Source organism: Rhinopithecus roxellana, chromosome 14 (assembly GCF_007565055.1).
Source record: "Rhinopithecus roxellana isolate Shanxi Qingling chromosome 14, ASM756505v1, whole genome shotgun sequence".
Lineage (NCBI taxonomy): Eukaryota > Metazoa > Chordata > Mammalia > Primates > Cercopithecidae > Rhinopithecus > Rhinopithecus roxellana.
The window spans coordinates 78,856,177-78,883,023 of NC_044562.1; the positions used below are offsets into that span (position 1 = coordinate 78,856,177).

General features: G+C 43.2%; 1 protein-coding gene across 1 annotated transcript in view; it reads left to right on the plus strand.

Annotated features, from left to right (window-relative positions):
- Positions 1–9,658: 9,658 nt before the first annotated feature.
- LRP2 (LDL receptor related protein 2) overlaps positions 9,659–26,847 on the plus strand; it is a 227,082-nt gene continuing 209,893 nt past the window's right edge. The window contains exon 1 of the mRNA XM_030916829.1: positions 9,659–9,947. Coding sequence (XP_030772689.1) covers positions 9,869–9,947 — 79 coding nt within the window. The 5' untranslated portion in view covers positions 9,659–9,868. The remainder of the gene's footprint in view (positions 9,948–26,847) is intronic.

The window sequence follows — 26,847 nt, forward strand, 5'->3', positions numbered from 1 at the left end:
GCTCTAGGTCTGAAATCCAACTTAAATACTTCGTTGTCAAAATATTTAAAATTTGATTGTTCTATTTCAGGGATTCTTAACCTTGCACTATTGAAATTTGAGGCAGATAATTCTTTCTTGTGGGGTCTGTTCTGTGCATTGCAGGATGTTTTAGCAGCATCCCTGGCCTCTACCCACTAGTTGACAGGAGGACTTGTCAGTTGTGATAATTAAAAATGTCTCCAAATATTGCCAAATATCCTCTACGGACATTAGAGAAATACTGCCCTATTTCAACTCACATTGCAAAGTTAACTGTAGGTCCTGAAGGCAAGTATGGCTAAGGAGAAATTCAAACTGAAATACTCTGAGGATGTTTTTCCATGATACTCAAGATATCAAGATCACTTCAGCATAAATTATATCCTGTAAAGTCTGTTCAATATCTAAATTCTGATTTGGTTGAAATGCCAGACGCCAAATGTAGACTTTGTGCTGTCTTATATCATTCATTCATTCACCAAACATTTACTGAGGGCCTTCCATGTATTGGGTCCTGTGCCAGGTTCTGAGGATTTGGTGGTGAACAAGATAGACCTGACTCCTTTGATAGGGAGCTTGGCTGAATTCTGGTGCATGTTCCCAAACCTGTGAACACCAAAGACTGGATTTACATGTAATGATGACCTCAAAGTAATTGTCCTCATTGATTTCACTTGAAGGATCCTATGTACATTCTGACTAAATATAGGTATTTTCTTCCTGCATATACTACTCCTTATCATATGCCTTTCTATACCTTCAGCACTTTCACAAATCTCTGAGATAAGAGAAACAGTGAGACTGATGGAATCATCTTGGTCTTCTGGCCCTCAAGACTCATCTAGCCAGATGTTTTCACTGATCTTTACTGGCATAAACTGCTCTTGAGAGAGAATAATTTAAATGTGGTAAGGTTAACAATTTTGACTTTCTTAACTGTATTCCTAGTCTGCTTTGCTGTGTACTCTGAAGTCTGCCTGCACAGGGTCTTGACTCTGGTGCTAGTGATCATGGACTGATGGAAGCATTTGTGATGGCCTTAGCCCCGGGTAACTGAATCCCAGGTCTTCCTGCAATGGTGTCTTTATATCTTGGAACTTTTTTTTTGTTTGGAGGGTGGGAAGCCTTAATTTTATTTAGCTATTTTTCAATCAGTGAGACTTGTTAGAGTCTCTGTTGTTTCTTTAAACCTTTGCCGAGGCTTGTCTTACAACTTTATTTGAAAACCAAGAGGATTCTCTTGTGATATTATACTTGTCTTCATTTTTGTTTGTGGAAAATATGTCTGTTGCACTGGCTGTCCCTTTAGATCTTGCTGTGGCTTTCCTGGCCCTGGCTACACACCAGAGATATGCTGTTAATTTGTGGCTGAGAACCTGGTCCTCAGGCTGGTGACTCCAAAGTTATTATTGCTATTTTTTATTTTATTTTTATTTATTTATTTATTTATTTATTTATTATACTTTAAGTTCTAGGGTACATGTGCATAACATGCAGGTTTGTTACATATGTATATTTGTGCCATGTTGGTGTGCTGCACCCATCAACTCGTCAGCACCCATCAATTCATCATTTATATCATGTATAACTCCCCAATGCAATCCTTCCCCCCTCCCCCCTCCCTATGATAGGCCCCAGTGTGTGATGTTCCCCTTATTGCTATTTTTTAAAAGGCTTCAAGAAAAAAAGCATTATAAATACTGGAGCTGATGAATAGGTGAGATGCCTTATGATGTCTTTTTAGCAATTGTTGATCGTTTCAGTCCAGCTCTGTTTTACAAGGGGCAGAGGTCCATTCAAGCTTATTCAAGCAAAAGGGGGAATTTTTGTAAGGATATGCTAGGTTAGGATCTAGATCTACAGTGCTGTAAGGAACTGAGGCAACTCCATGACCTCTACCTCTCTGACCTATGTATCTGTTCTTTATTTTTTTTATTATTATACTTTAAGTTCTAGGATACATGTGCACAACGTGCAGGTTTGTTACATATGTATACATGTGCCATGTTGGTGTGCTGCACCCATTAACTCATCATTTACATTAGGCATATCTCCTAATGCTATCCCTCCCCTCCCCTCTCCCTATGACAGGCCCCGGTGTGTGATGTTCCCCTTCCTGTGTCCAAGTGTTCTCATTGTTCAATTCCCACCTATGAATGAGAACATGCAGTGTTTGGTTTTCTGTCTTTGTGATAGTTTCCTGAGAATGATGGTTTCCAGCTTCATTCATGTCCCTACAAAGGACATGAACTCATCCTTTTTTTATGACTGCATAGTATTCCATGGTGTATATGTGCCACATTTTCTTAATCCAGTCTATCATTGATGGTGATTTGGGTTGGTTCCAAGTCTTTGCTGTTGTGAATAGTGCCACAATAAACATACGTGTGTTTTTTATAGCAGCATGATTTATAATCCTTTGGGTATATCCCCAGTAATGGGATGGCTGGGTGAAATGGTATTTCTAGTTCTAGATCCTTGAGGAATCGCGACACTGTCTTCCACAATGGTTGAACTGGTTTACAGTCCCACCAACAGTGTAAAAGTGTTCCTATTTCTCCACATCCTCTCCAGCATCTGTTGTTTCCTGACTTTTTAATGATTGCCATTTTAACTGGCATGAGATGGTATCTCATTGTGGTTTTGATTTGCATTTCTCTGATGGCCAGTGATGATGAGCAGTTTTTCATGTGTCTGTTGGCTGCATAAATGTCTTCTTTTGAAAAGTGTCTATTCATATCCTTTGCCCACTTTTTGATGGGGTTATTTGATTTTTTCTTGTAAATTTGTTTAAGTTCTTTGTAGATTCTGGATATTAACCCTTTGTCAGATGGATAGACTGCAAAAATTTTCTCCGATTCTGTAGATTGCCTGTTCACTCTGATGGTAGTTTCTTTTGCTGTGCAGAAGCTCTTTAGTTTAATTAGATCCCATTTGTCTATTTTGGCTTTTGCTGCCGTTGCTTTTGGTGTTTTAGACATGAAGTCCTTGTCCATGCCTATGTCCTGAATAGTATTGCCTAAGTTTTCTTCTAGGGTTTTTATGGGTTTAGGTCTAACATTTAAGTGTTTTTTCTTTTTTTTTTGTTTTGTTTTTTGAGACAGAGTCTCACTCTGTCGCCCAGGCTGGAGTGCAGTGGCGTGATCTCAGCTCACTGCAAGCTCCGCCTCCCAGGTTTATGCCATTCTCCTGCCTCAGCCTCTGGAGTAGCTGGGACTACAGGTGCCCGCCACCTCGCCTGGCTAGTTTTTCGTATTTTTTAGTAGAGACGGGGCTTCACCGTGTTAGCCAGGATGGTCTTGATCTCCTGACCTCATGATCCGCCTGTCTCGGCCTCCCAAAGTGCTGGGATTACAGGCTTGAGCCACCGCGCCTGGCCCATTTAAGTCTTTAATCCATCTTGAATTAATTTTTGTATAAGGTGTAAGGAAGAGATCCAGTTTCAGCTTTCTACATATGGCTAGCCAGTTTTCCCAGCACCATTTATTAAATAGGGTATCCTTTCCCCATTTCTTGTTTTTGTTGGGTTTGTCAAAGATCAGATGGTTGTAGATGTGTGGTATTATTTCTGAGAGCTCTATTCTGTTCCATTGGTCTATATCTCTGTTTTGGTATCAGTACCATGCTGTTTTGGTTACTGTAGCCTTGTAGTATAGTTTGTAGTCAGGTAGCGTGATGCCTCTAGCTTTGTTCTTTTGGCTTAGGATTGTCTTTGAAATGCGGGCTCTTTTTTGGTTCCATATGAACTTTAAAGTAGTTTTTTCCAATTCTGTGAAGGAAGTGATTGGTAGCTTGATGGGGATGGCATTGAATCTACAAATTGCCTTGGGCATTATGGCCATTTTCATGATATTGATTCTTCTTATCTATGAGCATGGAATGTTCTTCCATTTGTTTGTGTCCTCTTTTATTTCATTGAGTAGTGGTTTGCAGTTCTCCTTGAAGAGGTCCTTCACATCCCTTGTAAGTTGGATTCCGAGGTATTTTATTCTCCTTGAAGCAACTGTGAATGGGAGTTCACTCATGATTTGGCTCTCTGTTTGTCTGTCATTGGTGTATAGGAATGCTTGTGATTTTTGCACATTGATTTTGTATCCTGAGAGTTTGCTGAAGTTGCTTATCAGCTTAAGGAGATTTTGGACTGAGACAATGGGGTTTTCTAAATATACAATCATGTCATCTGCAAACAGAGACAATTTGACTTCCTCTTTTCCTAATTGAATACCCTTGATTTCTTTCTCCTGTCTGATTGCCCTGGCCAGAACTTCCAACACTATGTTGGATAGGAGTGGTAAGAGAGGGCATCCCTGTCTTGTGCCAGTTTTCAAAGGGAATGCTTCCAGTTTTTGCCCATTCAGTATTATATTGGCTGTGAGTTTGTCACAAATAGCTCTTATTATTTTGAGATACGTCCCATCAATACCTAATTAATTGAGAGTTTTTAGCATGAAGGGGTGTTGAATTTTGTCAAAGGCCTTTTCTGCATCTATTGAGATAATCATGTGGTTTGTGTCTTTGGTTCTGTTTATATGCTGGATTACATTTATTGATTTGTGTATGTTGACCCAGCCTTGCATCCCAGGGATGAAGCCCACTTGATCGTGGTGGATAAGCTTGTTGATGTGCTGCTGGATTCGGTTTTCCAGTATTTTATTGAGGATTTTTGCATCGATATTCATCAGGAGTATTGGTCTAAAATTCTCTTTTTTTGTTGTGTCTCTGCCAGGCTTTGGTATCAGGATGATGCTGGCTTCATGAAATGAGTTAGGGAGGATTCCCTCTTTTTCTACAGATTGGAATAGTTTCAGAAGGAATGGTACCAGCTCCTCCTTGTACCTCTGGTAGAATTCGGCTGTGAATCTGTCTGGTCCTGGACTTTTTTTGGTTGGTAGGCTATTAATTATTGCCTCAATTTCAGAGCCTGTTATTGGTCTATACAGGGATTCAACTTCTTCCTGGGTTAGTCTTGGGAGGGTGACCTACATATCTTAATCACACCTTCAAGGCTGCAAAAGCACATAGTACATGTTTGAGGAACCAAGTGGAGGCCAGTGTGGCTGAACTGTCGAGTAAAGTTTGAGAGATTGTCAAAGGCTCCATCATGCAAGGGTTTGTAGGCTATGCTAAAAATTTTGCATTTAATTGTGGACTAATGGAACAATGATTGAAAGGTTGTAATCAGGCAAGTGTATGGTTGGCATAATGACTAAAAAAGATTATTATGGCTGCAGAGGGAGAAGAGTTTTGAGAAGGCCGTGGGAACACAACAAATATGACAAGTGCTGGGCTGAGGGAAGTAAAGAGAGTTCTGAGGGCATGCATATATGATTTTCCCAATAACATCCTCTAGAGATACTTTTTTCCCAGTCCAAGATCCACCCTAGGGTCATGCGCTGCATATCTCTAAACTGCATATCTCAGCCTTTCTTTGTCTTTTATGACCTTGCCATTTTTGAAGTATACAAAATATACTGAAAATACTATACTTTAGTACTTAAATGTCCCTCAGTTTGGACATTCTAAAAAATGAGAAAACATTGGTTTGACTGATGTTTTCTCCTGCTTAGATTTGGGGGCATGCACAGTAATACCACAGAAGTGCTGTTGTATCCTTCAGAGTGTGTCATAGCAGGAGGAATGTGATGTCAGTTTGTCTTATATTAGTTTTGATTATTGTGTTGACTTTGATTCCTTGGTTCAATGTAGAGTCTATTGTATTTACCACATTTCTAGCTTCTGTAAATGTAATGCCTTAATATATATAGGCAAGAGAGAGAGAGACAGAGAGAGAGAGAGAGAGACAGGTTCTCACTGGAGTGCAGTGGCGTGATCATAGTTCACTGCAGCCTCAAACTCCTAGGCTCAAGCCTCAAGTGATTCTCCTGCCTCAGCCTCCCAGTGTGCTGGGGTTACAGGCATAAGCCACTGTGCTGGGCCTAAGCTTCATGCTTTAACATCTGTCCTGCATGCGTATGCCATATACACTTTGTTCTAGATAATCTGTTAATATGCCTGACTGATTAGTAATCTTGCCTTGATGCTTGTTTTATAAATACAAATTAGTCAATCCTAAACCTGCTTACTCTGCCTTGTCTGTTCCTTTAGGTAGAAACCATAGTTAAGGAGCTTGCCCACACTTCTCCCCTTGCCCTCTGCCTCCCTGTGTGGTACCTTGTGGCAAGATGTGTATTCCCTCTCTTGGGATCTGTGAATATAACAAGCTATATTTTCAATGGCAGTTGTTTTTTGATCTGTTAACCTTATCATATTTAAATAATAATGAAACATATTAAAATATCTACCATATTTTTCTGCTTAAAGTCCCTTTTCCCCTTTTTAATGAATAAGTAATTTGTGGGGAGATACCTTAAACTTTTTTGGCTGAGATGCATATGAGAAATGTATTTTACATGGTGACACTGTGTGTGTGTGTGTGTGTGTGTATTGGTTTGGGCTCCATCCTGCTGAGTTTGAGGTCTTAGGACATTGGATTGGAGCTGTTCAGGGGGCAGTTGGCTCTATTGTACTCAGGAGGAAAACACACACACACACACACACACACACACACATAGAAACAGTAGTGTTATAAAGTTATACATAACTTTTCCACATGGAAGTTATTTTAGTTTCTATGTTGTTATATTTCATTTGAATATAATTCTTGCCTTGACCTGCTAAATTGATTTCATTACCCTCTAAAGGGTAATTACCTCTGTTTGCAAGCACTAGTTTGATAGAACTACCAAGCTGAATTGTCTGGTTGCCGAATGGAAAATAGATGGGAGGGGGCAAAACTGATAGCAAGGAGCTCATTCTAAGGCTCTCACTGTAATTCAGGTTGATGAGTGGATTGATGAATTTGAGTTAGCAGAATTTCATGATTGTTTGGGAATGGGCGTGGAAAAAAGAAGGAGGAGTCAAGAATGGTGTAAATTTCAGCTTGGCTTCCGGGGCAATGGTGGTGCTGAAGCTTCTTGGTTTCACTTTCCCCTCTCTCTTTTGGTTGACTGCTCTGAAAAGTCCTCTATATGTATATGGAGAGAGAAATGTGAAAACTAAAGAAATTATCTTTTTGCACTGTAGAGAAACGATGCTGGCTTAAATTGCAACTGAATTAACCTGGGCTTTCCCAGGTACTGGTCCATAGATTTAATGCCCCCAATCTAGCAACAGGCATTCTCAGGTATGGATGCCAGAGATAAACACATGCATGGTGCAGGCAGTTTTCAAACGTCACAGATTGGGGATTGCATTGAGAAAATGGGTTGTTCTATTGGAAAAGCGTGTGGGTCGACATACAGAGTGCTTCGAATGATGGGCTGTGCTCCGCTAGGTGGTCCCCCATCCCTACCCTTTTCTGCTTTCCTACCTCCCATTCTCCCTCCCTCCTTTCCCCTCTTCTGCGTTATTCTGGGATTAACGGCGGGGTCGGCCCCGTACACAAACGCAGCTGGCTAGTACGGTCAGCCTGAGCCCTGCTGTGCAACCACGTCAGGAATTCCAGTAAGTTGGCAACACTGGAGCACAAAGACAACAACAATTGAGGAACTCTTCAGTACAGAAAGGAATGTTTGGAGCCCTGGCTGCTACAGTGAAAGGACACACACACACACACACACACACACACACACACACACACACGCTTGCGCCTGCGCGCCCACGGGCGCTCTGTAGGGAGCCCAGCCCCTCCCGCACTCGCGGTCCTCCCTCCCGTCAGCCGGCGGCCGCTCTTTGTAAGTTGGAGGTGCGGGGACGCTCATTGATTATGCAGCGCGGCCCCAGCGGGCGTCGGACCAGCTTGACCCCGGCGCGGTCTCGTACCATCGCCCCGGCCGCCCGGAACCGGCATAAATCACCCGCGAAGACTGGAGTGCAGCGTCGCGCCCCCTCGCCGCCTCCCTCCTCCCGCTCGGGTCGGGTCGCCCCCTCCCTCCCCAGCCCCCAGCTCTCCTGTCCCCAGTCCTGTCTCCGCGCCGCACAGCGCCCAACACTGTGCAGGGAGGCAAATAGACATCCAGTGACTTTGGCCAGAGCACAGACCCATGGATTTCCCAATCCAGGAATCTCTCCCACTCTTTCCCACAACGCTCCCCCCTCCACCTTTTTTTCTTTAAGCCTAAGTTTTCTCTTTTTGCATGTATTTATCGCTTTTTGTCTTTCCCAAGTAACACCTATCCTTTCCCTCCCCTAGCCCCCACACCTAAAGCTGCGCCTACCACTGCAGCCCCGGGAAGCTACGCGATCCGGACTGTTGGGGTTAGCAGAACCCCAGAAGACCGGTGCCCCGGGAAAAGGGGCTGGCAGTAATTGTCAGGTTCTCGCCCCCGGGGAAGGGAGGCAGCGGGAACCTGTCCAGCGACCACGTGCGTTCAGGGCTGTCTCCTCCCTGCGTCACGGCTCCCTCGCTGGAGGGAAAGGGCCCCTGACTTCTTGTACCAGGATCCGGCGCCTGGGACTAGCTGCCGCGCTGGTTCAGGGGCTGGAGCTGGAGATGATGGGATGGCCTCAGGACCCCAAACAGCCCCTCCTACACAGGGTCCCCAACACCGGGAAATAAGTTGCATCAGCCCTCCTTTCCCCACCTCCCGTGGGCTCTGATGTCACGTACAGGCTGAGGACCGCGCGCTGAGGGCGGGTGTAAGGCCACTTGTGCTTTTGGGGTCCGGGCCTCTTGCCAGCCTGTCCAAAGCTGCCCCAAAGAAGGGAGTCGCGGGGTTCCCTGAACCTCTCGTGTTTCTTCTTCTTATAAAGGGGTACCGGAAGCATGGAGAAGACGTTCGCTCTTTTTCAATTTTGCTTCAAAATGAACAGACTTGTAAGAAGCGCGATCTGGCCATGACACCTGTAGATGTGGTGCTGAATAATTGCTAAATAAGGATCCAACCTCCCCAACAAAGATCCACCTCCCTCTCTAATTTGTAAAAACACAGAGCACCCCATCTCAGCAGCCTGTATCCTATCAGGGGAAACCAGGATATCCGAAGGAGCCTAGAGAGATCAGGCCAGGAATGAAGGTCACAGAACTCCATCCAGCAGGCTCTTTACTCCTTCCCTTCCCTACTTCCGCCTCTTTCCCTTTCTTTCTCTTTCCTTCATTTCCACTTGTCTGGTTTTTCTTTCCTTTTTCATTTCTTATTTTTTCTTTCTCTTCTCTATTCTTGACTTTCCTCCTCGTCCATTCCTTTCCGTTGCTCATTTAGTAAAACTGCGTCCGTGCAGATTTCCCCGTGAGCCGCCTCACCGGCTTCTCTGCTGGGCGAACCCTGCGGAGAGGCGAGGGCAGCGCGTGTGCACGTGTGAGTGTGCCTGTGAGAGTGTGCGCATCGGATTGTGCTCGTGTATGCACGCTTAAAGGGGACTACGTATGTTGGCGTGGAAGTGTGACTGTGGAATGTGCGCGCGTGTGTGACAGGCGTGTATGAGTGAATCTGTGAATCTGCGTCAGTATGACACTTAGGAGTGCATGCGGCTGTATGAGTGCGTGTGTGAGTGTGCACACGCCTGTGGAGTGTCCATGTGTGAGTGCGCGTGTGTTCGAGTACCCACTCCTCCCCGCGCTGCAAAGTGCAGGGGGCGGGCCGGGCGGCAGGGGGCCTGCCCGCTGGATTCCCGCATGCTTGTTCCGGGGCGGTCGGGTCTAAAGGGCTTTATGCACTGTCTGGAGGGTGGGGACTGGCGCGGGTAGAAAACGGGATGCCTCGGGCGCGGGGGCAGGCTTTTGGTCACTAGGAGCTGGCGGAGGTGCAGACCTAAAGGAGCGTTCGCTAGCAGAGGCGCTGCCGGTGCGGTGTGCTACGCGCGCCCACCTCCCGTGGAAGGAACGGCGAGGCCGGGGACCGTCGCGGGGATGGATCGCGGGCCGGCTGCAGTGGCGTGCACGCTGCTCCTGGCTCTCGTCGCCTGCCTAGCGCCGGCCAGTGGCCAAGGTAAGCCCCGGGCCGGAGCCTCTCGTGGAGCGCCCACTTGGCCGGCTGTGACAGGGTCGGGTCCGCGGGAGACCGGAGGGGAGCGCGGCCAGGCAGAGGCTAGCGCCGGGCGGAGGCGCGGGAGCTGCTCCCGGTGGGGCGCTCAGGTTGCTTCGCAAACCCGGAGCGGGAGCGCCCCTCCTTCGCTCGCCACGAACTGAACCGCAGCAAACTTGAGAAAGCAGCCCCGCCAGTTTCGGTGACAGCGCACCCCACGGAGACCCTGTCTTTGTTCCCACGGGCGTTTGTCCGACCCTCCTGGAAAGCACTTTACGGGAGAACGAGGTTCTCTGCGGTTTGCAGCCTGCCCTCCCAAGCGGAGTTCTCTCCTGGGCGGCGGGGTCCCGGGCTCTGCTCCGAGCGCAGCATTCCACCTGCAGCGCCCCTCCCGGGATCCCTTCGCGCGCCCAGGGCCGCGGGCCAGAGCACCCCTCCCACCACTGGTGAAACTTGGTCCCGCGGTGACCCCCAGAGACCGCTCTCACCGTACAGATCATTTACGAGCCAAGATAAGGCCGGGAGGTGGGATTGGCCGAGAGAGCGGCTGAGGGACTGGAGTCTTTTCTTGAAGTTTTCCTTTCCAGCTGGGAGCTGGGGGCTTTTGTGTTGATGAATGGGACCCGTCTGCATGGCCAGAGTTTTGGGGATCGAATGCAGATAGTTTTTGGTATGAAGTGCTTTAAACTTCTCTCAAGTTGTCCGAGAGTTTATGTTTTAACAGAAACAGAGAAGAGGGAAAGAGAGGGAGAAAGAAACGGAGAGAATAAAAATAGTAAGAAGGGAAGAGGAAAAACAAATATAGAGGAATAAGGAAAGAAGGAGGGGAGAGAGAACGACTGGGGTGGGGGAAGAGAGAGAGAGAGGAAAGAGAGAGAGAGAGAGAGAGACCGAGACCCGACCGAGGATGAATGGGAAGGGCGAGAAGGAGGCTGGAACCGGCGAGCTCTCCCTCTGGCTTTGCGTTGCTAGGTAGCAGCCAGGAGCTGCGTGTGACCGACCACCAGACAGACAGAGGGGACGCTGCTGCCACCGCGGGGACTAATCTGTCTGTGGGGATGGGAGAGTCCCCCCTTTCCCCTCCTGCTCCTTCCCTCCCGTCGGACAACTTAATTGCCCTACAATGAAAATGAAACCCCTATTGTTGTAGGATTAGCCAAAGCAATAAATTGATTTTCCTGGATCACATATTGGGGTTGACGGGTGGGGAATGTGGAAGCCTCCATTTACGGAGGAGTGAGGGGAGGGCTTGTGGATGGGCCGTGGCATGTATTCAAATGGTTAATCTGCTTTCTTTCCTCAATTCTTAGCGTAAGCTCCTTAGAGGGAATCAAGTAAGTAATTATACAGCAACTCCTAGCAGCACCCATTTCAGACTTCCTGGGAAGAAGTTTGGAAACGCTAACAAACCCCACGGGTCTTGCAAAAGTCTTCGGAAAGGCAGGAGAGGCAGGGAGCGATCATTAATAATCTTCCTTTGAACACCCTTTCTCAGTGTTGGTAACACAGAAAGAGGGTTTTATTACTATTGTGCAGAGTTTGCACAATGCTTAGGGTTATATCTCATGTCCTAAATATAGCTATAGGATTTACTATATGTTCCTGTCAGTGCCTGGCAAAAGGAAATCTTACCTTGATTCATCTATGTCCTTGTATAACCAAAACAGATACTCTTTTTCCTGGGTTGATGGTTTAGTCACTAAATAACCAATACCTACTCTTCTTGATAGTTTTTTGCACCATCCATCTTCCATTCTATGATAATAATATATAATAATAATGTGTATAGTAATAGTAACCCATCATACACATATATGTTGCAGGCTTTGTTCTAAGCACTTTATACTTTTTTTTTTTTTTTTTTTTTGAGACGGAGTTTCGCTCTGTGGCCCGGGCTGGAGTGCAGTGGCCGGATCTCAGCTCACTGCAAGCTCCGCCTCCCGGGTTCCTGCCATTCTCCTGCCTCAGCCTCCCGAGTAGCTGGGACTACAGGCGCCCGCCACCTCGCCCGGCTAGTTTTTTGTATTTTTAGTAGAGACGGGGTTTCACCATGTTAGCCAGGAGGGTCTCGATCTCCTGACCTCGTGATCCGCCCGCCTTGGCCTCCCAAAGTGCTGGGATTACAGGCTTGAGCCACTGCGCCCGGCAATATACTTATTGACTCAATTAATCTTCATAATATCCCTTGAAGGTAAGTACTCTTATTATCACTGTTTTACAGATGAGAAAGTGGAGGCACAGAGCAATTCAGTAATTTGTCTCAGTTCATACTGCTAGAAAATGGCAAACTCAAGGGATTCTGAATTCAGAGTCTGTAATTGCTACAGTACACAGTATATGTTCTCTCTCTCTCTGTCTCTCTTTCTTTTTTTTTTTTTTTTTTTTTTTTTTTTCTGAGAGAGACCCAGTCTCGCTTTGTCACCCAGGCTGGAGTGCAGTGTGCAATCTCAGCTCACTGCAACCTCTGCCTCCCCGGTTCAAGCGATCCTCACACCTCAGCCTCCCAAGTAGCTGGGACTACAAGCCCTGGGCACTATGCCTGGCTAATATTTTGTATTTTTAGTAGAGACAGGGTTTTGCTATGTTGGCCAGGCTGGTCTTGAACTCCTGACCTCAAGTGATCTGCCCGCCTCGGCCTCCCAGAGTGCTAGGATTACAGACACGAGTCACCGCGCCTGGCCCAATTTCTTTTTTCTTTTGTACAAAAAATGTCATGCTCCCTAAGTTACTGTCCGTGTGTGAGGTTCCTAAAGAAACTGAGGGGCAATATGCAACTCCTTACCACCTGCTGCTTCATAACTGTGGACCTTTTCCCAGAATCTCTCCTCAGGTTTCTAAGAACTGAACCCAAGTTTCCTCATTCCCAGTCCTCCTACTTGATCATTTTAAGATGCATTTCCTCTGAATGTCCTCAGCCTGATATGTTGAGATTTCTAGAATCCTGTTGTAATGATCCTGACTTAATATATGAAGTAAAATCCAATGAGGTATTAAGAGCTTTTATTTAAGCACTACATTTTAGGTAGGCTACCAAGGCAAACTTCACATCACTAAAAATTGGAGGAAAGAAAAAAAAGGTTCCGAGTAGTCTATGTTTAGTCTTTGAAAAAAATCATACCACATCTGCATTTTCCTTATCTTTTGTGTAATGCTTTTCAAGAAAAAACATTTTGGAGAGCCTGAACTCTGAGTCAAGCTGTTTGAGTTCCAACAACGGCTTTACCACTTTCTAGCTGTGTCACCTTGAGAAAGTCAACCAACTTTGCATAGCTCAGATGGCTTATCTGCAAAATTGACAAGATAATAAGAGAATTCACCCAATGACATCTTGTAAGCATAAAGAGATAAAATATGCCAAGTGCTTAGCATGGTGTAAAGTGTATAGACAGTGAAAATAAACTAGAAAATAATCTAAAAATATAATATTTTTATTATATTTATCAACACTTAAAGTAACATATTGTTTTGCTTCCTATTCATATTTCCAATTTTCAAGTATACATAGGAAAGTCTTCTTTAAGCATTTTTTCACTAACAGTTCTCTGAAGACTTCTCAGACCTTAGCATGTGATTGGAAGTTTTTTTCTTTTTCTTTTCTTTTTTTTTTGAGAAAATATTATTGGCCTTAAACAAAGTTGTATTCTATTTATTAAGTTAAAAAACTTATTTTTCAAAAATAGAAATGGGGGTCTCACTGTGTTGCCCAGGCTGGTCTCGAACTCTTGTCCTCAAATGATCCTCCTACCTCTGCTTCCCAAAGTGCTGAGGTTACAGGCAGGAGCCACCTTACCGGGCCCAACATTATATTCTTTAATCCAATAAAAATGTGGTAATGTTTTAAAGAGCTTGTATCAGCTTTTATGACAACTGCATCTTCACATGAAGTTTATATGTTTAAAAGGATTGTGGGGACAATAGCAAACATGTATTGTTTTTATTCCATCACAACTCTGGAACCTCACTGCTGCTTTCATTTCACAGTTGTTGACTTCTCTTTCTCTATGTGAAAAAGTTTCTCTTTACCAGTCTTCATAAGATTTCTGCCTGAACTCCCTTCAGTCATGCACCTGTCTCATTTTAATAGAAACTCAGACTTCTTACAGCTGGAGGGAACCTTAGATATCAACTGGTCTGCTTGCATTTTTTTCCCTTACAGATAAGCAATTAGCCCAGGAGGGAAAAGAAAGGGGCTGAGAGGATGAAAGGGAAGGTGGTTAATAGGTTTCTTGCCGAAGGACATACAGCCTGTGATAGAGCTAACATATAAATTTGCAGTGGACCATCTTTTAGATTCATGCCTTCTGAATATCCCCATTTAGATTCATGCCTTCTGAATGTCCCCAGCCTGTTTGGTTGGTTGAGATTTCTAGATTCCTTTTGGAATCCTGACTTACCAGATAAGGCACAGTCTGATGAGCAGATGAATCTTAAACAACTGGATGGGTTACCTGTCCCAGGTCAAAGAGGAATCCTGTGGTAGGTTATTACAACCATGTACCATGTGCTTTCAGCCTGGTCCAGAACTGATGCCATGTCAGTGCCCCTACTCCCAAAGACCATACCTCCAGATCCATTTTTCAAATTCTTGAGCCATCAAAGCACATTCCTGAAGATCTTTGGGTTTTGTAGTGCAGGCTGCTGTAAGACTAGGTTTTCTGTCTTACTAAAGGTAATTATTAGGTCATAATTATTGCTCATGTTCTCTAGTCAGGCACTGTAAGAACACTGACAGGTTTTTAAAAGTTTTAAATTAAAATTTAAAATTTGCATGTAAAAATAATGATACCAAGATCCTAGATGTACTTCCTGTGTAATCAGAAGCTAGTGCATTGTCATACTGGCTTTGGAGTTTCTGTTAAGTCCTAGTAGCTAGAACAAGGTAAGTAGAAAGTTCATGCCTGTAATCCCAGCACTTTGGGAGGCTGAGGCGGGAGGATCATGAGGTCAGGAGATGGAGACCAGTCTGGCCAACATGGTGAAACCCCATTTCTATTTAAAATACAAAAATTAGCTGGGTGTAGTGACGCGTGCCTGTAATCCCAGCTACTCGGGAGGCTGAGGCAGGAGGATTGCTTGAACCCGGGAGGCAGAGGTTGCAGTGAGCTGAGATTGTGCCACTGCACTCAAGCCTGGGCGACAGAGCAAAAATCCGTCTCAAAGTAAATAAATAAACAAAATAAAATAAAAATAAATTTAAAAAAGAAAAAAAGAAAAGAAAGTAGAAGGTGCTTATGAAAGAGTGTTGAATGGATAGGAAAGGGGTTCTCAAGGTTGATTGCATGAATCTAGAGCAACTAAAAAAGTACTAATTGTGAAGCCCTATTCTAGCGTGGAAAAAATAAGCTCGATGGAACCTTTGGTATAAATCAAATGGTTCTATCATATCCTATTAACTTTATAGTCTTGAGTAATTAAAAAAATTTTACCACTATTGTGTATTCTGTGAATGTTTATTTTATTTTTTCCATGAAAATTTATTAAATATCAACAGTGTGCTGATGAGTCAATAGTATCAATACTATAGAAAGATTAAGGAAGATGAGAACTGAAAAGAGGTGTCTAGATATCTCACAATTAAAATGGACTGCAGTTTTGCATTTAAGATTCTGAAATAGTCATTGACTCATTCCTAATAACCCTGCCCAGGATCTCATCAGCATTAGAAAAATTGGAGATGTTTCAGCAACAGAGTTTTGGGATGCTTCTTGTTAATGATCAGATAGTAGTTGTTTTGAAATGTCAAGAGCATTTCAGTGGTTCTTCATATGTTCCTAATGCAAATGTTTCCTAAGTAATTTCTTGACAGTTACAGCATTTTGAGATGAAGTGGGAAGGGCTTGTGATTTTGAATTTAGAGGATCTTGGTTTGATGCCTCGCTTTGCCCTTTATTATCTGGGAAATCCAGTACCACACACTCTGGGTGCTCTGGGGCAGTTTTCTTATCTGTAAAATGGGCATATATCTACCTCACGGGGTGGTTATGCAGAGGCAATGAATGTGAAATGTTTAATAAAGTGTGAAGTCTGATGTATATTTCCATTCATCATTATTACCCTTTACGAGAATTTTACTTTTGCCAAACTTGAGGGGAGGAAGGTATTGCAGTATTTTGGTACCTTCTTTACAAGTGGGTCTGTGAATGATGCATCTGTGCATGTTGTTACATCCTTATAGTGGCTACCACAACTTCACATATTATTCAAGTACTGTTATGTTTGTGAATGTCGCAAAACCAAGTTAAACTGCCTGAAGCTAAAAAGGAAATTTATTGAAATACATAGTTGAGGGTGGGTGTGGTGGCTCATGCCTATAAATCTCAGCACTTTGGGAGTCTGAGGTGAGTGGATTGCTTGAGCCCAGGAGTTTGAGACCAGCCTGGGCAACATAGTGGGACTCTATCTCTACAAAAAATACAAAAAATTAGCCAGGCATGGTGGTGTGTCCTTGTGGTCCCAGCTACTTGGGAGGCTGAGGTGAGATGATCCCTTGAGCCCAGGAGGTTGAGGCTGCAGTGAGCTGTGATCGTGCCACTGCACTCCAGCCTCAGCGATAAAGTGAGACCTTGTCTCAAAGAAAATAAATACATAGTTGAAAAGATACAGATAATTAGGTTGATCCATTTGAGATTGATTTTTTTCCTGCGCAGCAATAGTCAAATATTGGCAATTTCATTTGGTTCAACCTAACAAAAAATAGAGGCTCAAACTATGTCATGCCAATCTTGTTTTTCTTTCCATCTCCTGGTTCTGAGATGACTCCATTCTTAAACATGTTCTCCTTTGATGTAAAGTGGCTGTCAGTGGCTCTGGAGCCACCTCCTATCAGATCATGTCCACTGGGAAAGAATAAGAGTTTTTATCTTAACTATTCCCAGCAAAAGTTTCAGTTGCATCTCAGGGGCTCTGCTTAGGTCATAAGCTCATTGAAGAACCAACCACTGAATCCTGGGTCATGCTGTGTTCCCATGGCTTAAGCCTGGGCTATATTCTCAGTCTTTGAGATCATGTACTAAGGGGTGGAGTCCAGAGAGAAATGGGGGTAATTATTGGGAGAATGGTGACCAGATGCTGGGATGCAAAAATATAAAGTGTCCGGTATACCTTATCAGATAAAATTGACTGATGATGTTATTTTCATTTTATATGTGAAGACACACTTGAAACAGCTGCAGAAATTTCTCAAGAGCTGGCAGCCCTGGGGTAACTTACAGAATTGAAAGGAGAAATGTATTGGAAACATTAAGGAAAAAGACATGGTGATCTGTGCCCATGTGACCATGTTGCAACTTTAAGTTTAGAAGGAGAACAGGAGAAAGAAGGACTTTTAGAAGCTTTATTTGGATCCTAGTTTTCTTATTTGGAGCAGAGCTTTGTGATAGACAGGAAAGTTCTGGAAAATGAGCTGAGAGATCAGACTACAAGATCCCTTGAGTCCAGTGTAGTATTTCATTTTTTTTTTTTTTTTTTGGTGAATCTTAGGCTCCTGCTCCTTTTCCAATTTACTTCACTCCAATGTTTGTGTTCCTAAGACTTTGTCCCTTTTCCAAGCACTAGTCCTTGGCTATAAGGATAGGGTAGAGAGAAAGAAGTTCAAAGAGTTTAGAGACAGTTTAAGATGCTTCTGTGGAGACAGAATACATCTTGGTGCATATCTGAGTGTCCTTAGCACTTCACCTACGGACTTCTTTCATAAATGGTAGAACAGGTATCCATCATACCTTATTGGATTAATTCAGAAATGCCAGATATGTGTACTCTTTGCTGATGATTACTTTGTTGGTCTCTAATTTAAGTCTTATCTCTAATCACATTTGCTGAGAAAATGGAGATATTATCATTCTAAAAGTAAGACAGCTAACTTTTATATTAGGGCACTTCTGATTTAGGATAGCACTGAAATTCAGTGCAAAGAAATGTAAGTCTTTCCTAGGTAATGACAGATTAGACAATTTGAAGTTTCACTTTTGGTCATTAGCCCTCAGGTCATGCCTGACCCCAAGGTTACTGGAAACAGTGAGAAATGAATGAAAGGAGGAAATGTAATTACCATTCTGTGCATTGAATAGTTGAGCCACTGTTACCATGGATACAATGGTGCATTTATTGTCCAGATCTTGAGATCCAAGTTTGTAAGCAATATGCAAGATCTCCTTTAAATTTATGTCCTATCAGCCAATAGCACATGAAGATTCCTAGTAACTTTGAAAATAAGTCTTTCCTCACTGATCTACTGATTCACATTAAGTAACAGCATATGTACTTTTGAAGGTGTTGAGGAAACCTGAAAAAGACAAAAAGGAAAGTAGCTACACTTCTGTTATGCTGGACATTCTTGAATTCCTATATAAAAATATTCTGTCTTATAGTGTCAGTGATTTGCCTGTCACTTTGGGCCCAGTTCTTTGGTTTTTATGTCATTAACAAGGAGAAAATTTCCTGAGTAAAGGTTGAAAAAATCAAAATCGTTATCTTTATTTTTTGAGACAAGGTCTCACTTTATCACCCAGGCTGGACAGGGTCTCACTTTATCACCCAGGCTGGAGTGCAGTGATGTAAGCATGGCTCCCTACAGCCTCAACTTCCCAGGCTGAAGCGATCCTCTTGGCTTAGCCCCCCAAGAAGCTAGGACTACAGACATGGACCACCATGCACAGTTAATTTCTATATTTTTTGCAGAGATTGGGTTTCTCCATATTGTTCAGGCTGGCCTCAAACCCCTGAGCTCAAATGATCCTCCTGCCTCAGCCTCCCAAAGTGCTGGGATTATAGGCGCTAGCCACCATGCCCAGCCAAAATCATTTATTTTATCAGGGAATTCTTAAAGTTGAATTTAAGAATGAAAGTACTTTATCAGAAATATGGCAATCCTACCCACATTTTAATCTCACTAGAAGGGAGGTGATACATGCTAGCATGGTTTAATTTTGATGTGGGGAAGGGTGTGGAGGATGCTTTTTGTTGCAAGAAACAGAAAACCCAACTCAAAATGGCCTACACAATAAAGGGTATTTGTTGGCTTATGTGAGTAAAAAATACTGAGGCAGAGTGGGGTTCAGGCGAGGTGCAGTCAGAGTTCCAGTTCTCTTTCTTTGTGTTTTCCTTGACCCTACTCCCCTCTAAGTTTCACCTTTGTGTGTAGTCTGGCTTTCCATATGATTCTGATATGGCTGCCAGGGCAAATGGGGCTACATGTTTCCTTGATCCTATCTAGGGGAATCCAACTTTGAGAAGGTTTTAGTTATGTTCTCGAAAGTATTATTTCATCACAATAACTTACAGATTGTTATAATTTCTAAGGACCCTAGATAAAGTCAGCTAGCTCCCCAAACTTGGCATATCATCAAAATCACCTGAAGAACTTAAAAAAGAATATAGATTCTTAAAACCCACTCTTACTAAAGCAGGGGTATGAAAATCTGCATTTTTTAAAATTTTATTTTATTTTACTTTCAGTTCTTGGATACATATGCAGAACGTGCAGGTTTGTTACATAGGTATACATGTGCCATGGTGGTTTGCTGTACCTATCAACCTTTCATCTAGGTTTTAAGCCCCACATGCATTAGGTATTTGTCCTAATGCTCTCCCTCCCCTTTACCCCCACCCCCTGACAGGCCCTGGTGTGTGATGTTCCCCTCTCTGTGTGTGATGTTCCCCTCCCTGTGACCATGTGTTCTCATTGTTCAACTCCCACTTATGAGTGAGAACATGCGGTGTTTGGTTTTCTGTTCCTATGTTACTTTGCTAAGAATGATGGCTTCCAGCGTCATTCATGTCCCTGCAAAGGACATGAACTCATTATTTTTTATGGCTGCATATTATTCCATGATGTATATGTGCCACAACCAACCCAAATGCCCATCAATGATAGACTAGATAAAGAAAATGTGGAAAATCTGTATTTTTAAAAGTTTCCAGGTGATTATGAGGGCTGGACAAATTTTGGGAACATCCAATCTAGGTACCCTCTCATTTTTCAGTTTTATAAACAGACTTACAGATGAACTGACTTGCCACTGCAAATTTCTTCAGTGGCAGTTAAATATACTCTGTTAATCTCTTTCTTTTGGATGGGAATGTTACAAGGTAGCTACAACAAGGACAGGACTCTTTTAAGTCTGAGGGTGACATGAAGTACTGCCCTCATTCCTGGCCACCTCCATTTTTGGCCAGTGTGGCAGGTTCTGAACCTCTCCCTAAATGTGCCACTGTTTGTGTCTTAATTGTTATGTTTTGCTCTTACCTTGGTCACCTTTGAAGTTCTCCCCAGACCCTCCTAAGAACATTAGATTCATTAGATTCTTTGAGGTAAATAACTGTTGCAGGTCTTCTAATCTTTTCTCACCTATGTCAGGAATTCATCTCAGAGCACCGCTGTCACAGCCCACTGGCTTCTAGAGAAGCTGTCTGTTCCATGTTTGGAACGGGAGTATTGAAAAACTTCATAGCTCATTTCCTTTGTATCCTAGCCTCAACTATTTGTTGACCTCATTGGGACTTACAGTTTGTTGATCCTACCGCCTCTTCACCGTCCCTCAAATCCCTCACCTATTTACTTCCTCAGCTTGTATTTTATGGCCATGATTAATTTCACTTCCCTGCTTACATACGCCCTCAGCAGCTTGGCCCCTTTATCTGGCTCTATTGTGCTTGGCAAGACCCTGATTGTGGTTAAATCCAATTCTCCACATCTGCATCTCTGTAGCCAAACATGGCAGGAGAAAAACACAACTATACTGACTAGCCTCGCTTGACATTCATGAAGCCAATCTCAAGCTTAGGACTTGCTTCCTAGCCTGTCCATTGCCTCTCCTGCTTCCTTATGTCTTCTCCTCTTTCCTCAAACCTCTGACATCACCTCCTTAGATATAGAGTGAGCTTTTTAAAGCTGTGAAAATAGAAGCAACCAGCAGAGAATTCCATAAACTTCTATAACTCAGCCATCATCATTTGAACTTCAACTTATATCCTCTGTCTTTCCTCCTATTACGCTGGAAGAATTTTCCATGCTCTTAAGTCCAGCCATTTCATTCATGTTCTAGATCCCATTCCCTCTCACCTCTCTGCAATTGTCCCTCTTTCTTTTATGAAATCCTGTCTTCTGCATTACCTTCTAGCTATCACTCTCTTTTTTCTGTTCCACTTTACAGTAAAATTCTTGTACAGATGTGCCTATATCCACTGTAATTACCTTTCAATTTTTCCTCAAATCCATGCCATTTTGCTTTAGTCCCCATCCATGCTAGATTTTTCTTTTTGGTCAAAGTCACTCATGACCTCCATGTTGTTAAATCCAATGATCTATTTTCAGCTCTGGTCTTATTTAACTGGTTAGCAGCATCAGACACAGTATATCCTGACTTCCTCCTTGAAACAATTAGATTTTCAAGAAATTGTATTCTCTTGGTTTATTTTCTTCCTTGCTCGCCTTCCCCGGGTATCTCATGCTTGTTCCTATTTTCCTGACCTGTTTTCATCTCTAGCTACACTGCCTCCTTGGTGGCCTCATCCTGTCTCATGGCCCTCTTTGAAGCAGGGAGTGGTTTCCCAACTCAGGGAGGCGGCACGGACTGTGGTGGAAAGAACATCACATGTCAAGTCAGGACATTCATGGGTCTTGTTCCTGAAGAAAGAAGGAAAAATAGGCACAACCAAAGAGGGCCCCAGGCTGCTGAAAAGGACCCAGGGCCACTTGTCCTCTGGGGATAGTCTCTCTCATCTCAGTCCCCATAGTTTTGTTTTTTTTTTTTCAATGGAGTCTCGCTCTGTCACCCAGGCTGGAGTGCAGAGGCATGATCTTGTTTCACTGCAAACTCTGCCTCCCAGGTTCAAGCGATTCTCCTGCCTCAGCCTCCCAAGTAAGCTGGGATTACAGGCACGCACCACCATGCCCGGATAATTTTTGTATTTTTGTAGAGATGGGGTTTTGCCATGCTGACCAGGCTGGTCTCAAACTCCTGACCTCAAGTCATCCTCCTCCCTCGGCCTCTCAAAGTGCTGGCATTACAGGCGTGAGCCACTGTGCCTGGCCTCAGTCCCCATACTTTTGAGGACTCCGTATGTACTTCTTTACCATGTACATGCTGACAGCTTTCAAATTTATGAATCTAATCGAGACCACTACCCTATAGTCTAGACCCATGTATCCAGCTGCTCATTTGACATGTCCACCTGGCTGGCCAACAGTCATCTCAGACTTAACATGCCCAAAATTGAACTCATGATCTCCACTAATGCCCAAACCTGCTTTCCATGTAGAATTTCTCATCTCAGCAAATGGCTTCCTCATCCTTCCTCAGGCCTCAAACTGTATTCTACATTGACTTTTCTTTTGCTTTTCTACCCCATATAGAATTTCTTAGAAAATCCCATTGTTTTGATCTTCAAAATATATCTAGAATCCAACTACTTTTCACCATCTTCACTTCTGCCCCCCTGATTCAATTGACTGCTCTCTCTTGCCTTGATGATTGCAATAGCTTCCATACTGATTTGCTTGCTGTAGCAACTTTTTTAGAACATCAGTCAGATCACAGCACCCCTCTGCTCAGAAGCTTCCATGGTTTCTGTCATACACAAGTCGGGTTGCCCAAAAACAGACACTGAAATGCAGCTTGGAGTATATGATATTTAGTAAGATCAATGCCTGTGAAGGGAAAGGGAGGAAGCAGGATGGGCAGAAGAAGAAGTTGAACTCTGGCAGCCCTTGGTCAACCCAGAGGAAGCTCTGGAGCAAGAGTTGCCTATTAGAGTGTCCTGTGTCAGGCTGAAATGGCCTTGCTTAGTCACTTAGTCCTGGAAGGACACGACCATGGACAGGTAGCTTTCTATAGCTGAGGCAGACCCCAAAGGAGCTGATTGCAGGAAGAAAGTCCTTCCTTGTAGCTGGTCCTTCCTATAAGGGGAAGCTGCATGGCACATCTCTGGGTGTACCACTGCTTTCCATCTCATGAAGAGTCACAGTCCAAGTCCTTACTATGATCTACAAGACCCTAACCATTTGGCCTTCCCATCACCTCCCTGACCTCATTTCCTTCTCCTCTCCCCAGGCACAGTGTACCAGGCACAGTGATATCCTTGTTTTCCCTGACATGATGAGCACTTCTGGGCCTTTGTGCTTGCTCCCCCTTTTCCTGAGTGCTCTTGCCTCAGATGGTGCATGATTTACTTCCGTTCCTCCTACAGGTCTTTGCTCATAGGTCACCCTCTCAGTGTGGCCTTCTCTGATTCTTTCCTGATCTCCTCTTTCCTGATTTACTTTCTCCATTGCACTTACCACCATCTGACATAAGGTATGTAACTTAATTGTTTGTTTGTTTCCTTACTTATTATCTTCCTTTCCCTAAGATGTAAATGGCACAAGGGCAGGGATTTTCATCTCTTTTATCCATTGCTTTCCCTAGTGTCCAGAAAAGGGCTAAATAAAGGAATATACATTGAATAAATGAATGGACAGATGCCACCATGAGTGCTAAGAAGGGGCATCCTCAGCTCATCACCATTCCCTGGTACTACCAGCTCTTAATTCCTCGAGGCCCCTGGAGGCCCAGTCAGGGTCCTGATGGAGGAAAAGGAAAATTGCTGTCTCTATCAAAGCAAGTGGCTTAGCAACGCTGTTTCTCTACATTTGACTCCCCCCTTTTCTCCACCCCAATGCCTCCCACTCCCGCCCTGCTGGTGATTCCCAATGCATTTGAGAGTAGTTGAATCTGCCTCCTTCTTTGTAACTTCCATCCCAGATACTTGGTTACCCTGCGAGAATTCCCCTGTACATACAGAATGGGTCATTCTGCTATTTTTAGGACAGATTTGATACAGTAGCTTTTACAAAAAGATAAGCCAACGTTTTTAGACTTCATGTTAGTGGACTGTCATTCTGTATTTAAACAGAATACAAAAGAAAGCTGTCTGAGACCATGACACAGTGAAAACAGCCTTGATCAAACAAAAGGCCCTCTTTGAAGAGGGGAGTGGTTTCTCCACTCAGGGAGGCAGCATGGATTGTGGTGGAAAGAACATCACATGTCAAGTCAGGACATTCATGGGTCTTGTTCCTGATGAATGAAGGAAAAATGGGCACAGCCCAAGAGGGCCCCTGACTGCTGAAAAGGACCCATGGCCACTTGTCTCCTGGGCATAGTCTCCCTCATCTCAATCCCCATTCTTTTGAGGACTCTGTACGTAACAAATAGGTTGGAGGCAGGAGAATGATGGAGTTCCACACATAGATGAGTAGAGAAGTTGGGAAATAAGCCACAATAAAAATGACTAAATTATTTGAGTGCTTTCTATACCAGGCACTGGCCTAGGTGCTTTGTAGGTATTAGTTTACCTACTTATGTAGTAACAGTAAAACTTTTATGGATAAAGGACCAAGACAATGACAGGTGAGGTAATTTACCCAAAGTGATTCATTTACTAAGTGGCAGAACCAACATTTGAACCCAGAACCCTTATTTGCATATGTTGCCACCATTGATAATTTGGAGCAGGTGGAAGATATTTCCTCTGTACGTAATCAAACAAAGTCTCATTTAATTTCTCATGTTATGATCAGCTGACCTCATTTTAGAGGCTGGTACCATTGCGACCCAACTTTTGGACATTTTTATGCTACTCTTGGCAGTTCATTCATTCATTCATTCATTCAACATATGTTGTAGCCTTATCATGCTCTAGGCATGATGTAACTAGGTACTGCAGAGTATAGAGAGAGTCCCTCAACGTAAACCACATCCAAAACAGCTTACTGTTGAACAGAGTATATTTCCACTTCCTTCTAGAAGACTAGAAGACTGTACTTTTTAGGTACAGATTGATTTCTGTCTGCTGCTGGGTTTCTCCTATACTACTATTTCATTATCTGGGAACACCTCTTGTTTTCCTCTATAATTATATGTCTTTTAATTCAAAGGACCCTTACCTAATCAGAGCGTTCAATTCTAACCTTCCAGTAGGGACAGCAGTCATCCATAGATTTTCCGAAGTTGTTGTTGTTTACTATTAATGAAAAAATTATTAAGTTCTCTTATTTAAAGTCATTGAAGAAAAAAATGAACAACCAAGTGAGAGCTGAGTTTCTTTACTTCCCAGAGAAGACTGCTGTTGTAGAGATGGAGAAGACGTTTCCTGTGTGCTGGGTGTGCTTAAAGGCTTCTTGGCCCCAAAGTATCTCTCACTATGGCCAAAGACCTCTGTTCTGTCATTACTAAAGTCAGTTCTTCAGAGTAAGACATTGTTTCCTCCTGAAACCCCTATTACAATGTGGAAATGTTCACTCCTGTAGGGTAAACTAGTTAGTTGAGATAGCAATGCACAGTAAATGTTTGTCAGAGCGAGGTTCAGAGAGAAGGAGACACAAAGCTGGTATGTTTTAATGGGGAGGAAAGAGGGAAAGAAGGCACCAGAGTTGTAATATAGTCTTGAAAATAAGCCAACTTCCTTTTCTGGGGAAGAAAAGGTTATTATGCTTGTGCTTTTTCTTAGAATGGCTTTATGGGGAATTTCAGCTGTGATCTATTGGGAGGGCCTCAAAGATAGAACTTACAAACTTCCAGTGTGGCTGTCCTTCCTCTAGTTAGCAATTGAAATTAAGTTGTTACAACAATAGGAAAAGTTGTCCTTAAAAGCAACACAGTTGCAAGACTCTATCAACCATTCGTTGGGGATTCAACAGTGCCTGGTAAGTTTGAGAAGAGACCCTTGGATTTTAATGTACATGGCAGTTATAATTTGTCTAGGCCATGATGATTGCTATAGGGAATCCTGTTTTTTTCTATTTTGAAAAATTTTTTAAATTTTTATGTTTTAGAGATGGGGGTCTCACTATGTTGCCCAGGCTGGATTCAAACTCCTAGGCTCAAACAACCCTCCTGCCTCAGCCTCCTGAGTAGCTGGGACTAAGGTGTGTGCCATTGTGCCTAGCTCTGTTTTTCTTTTAAGTTACTGTGTAATAAAAAAACGATTTGCAAATGTGTAAAGTTGAATATACACATGTCCCAAGTCAATTGTTAAATGATTGGTTTTGATGTACCAAAATTCTGCATTTTTTTTCAAGGTCACTTCTGATATAAGAATTTACTTCTTCCCTAATATTTGGTGCAGTGAGGTGTTGAAAGAATTTGCTAAGTAATCATTGAAAGCTAAGATTCTAGTGAAAAACAAAATGCATGGTTTAAAAATTGAACGTACTAACTAAAAGACAGTGGAAGTTAGATGCTTCTAGCTGTAAATAATTAAACCCAACAGTGCAGACGAGAGAACATGGCACCAAGAGGGACTTGGGCTAAGAAGGATCATATTGTATTGAACACTTTCGTTTCCCTGTAAGGGAAATCAAAAGGGTCTTTAATAGTTGTTGCTGATTGTGAATAAGTGCAACAAAATCCCACTGTAATCCAGATTTAGTTTTCAAGCATTTTGCCGTGATTGAAGAAAGGAGAAAGGGATAGGAAGAAGGATGGAGTTTTATTAAAGCTGTAGTTACTTCTTCCCTTCAGGAGGTCTAAGTGTGACTTGTCACAGTGACCTGGGACTTTGGTTCCCTCCAGGGCCTTCCTGTTCCATGGGCACATTGGTGGATCAAAGACAATTGACTTTTTTGTTTTGTTTTGTTTTTGAAGAGAAGCAATGGTTCTGCTAACTCAGAACAAGAGCAACAAGAGTCATGTAGGATGTTTTTCTGAGTTTCTCTAACATTGCTCGGTTTTTTTTTTTGACCGTCCCCTCTTTTCCTTTTGAGGTGGGGCCAAGTGGTCAAACCTCCATTTTTCTATCTGTGAAAAAGAGAGTTGGCCTTTATGAAGTGCTTTATTTTATTTTAAAAATTACCATAGGCTAAAATTGCTGTGTATGTGTACAGTTC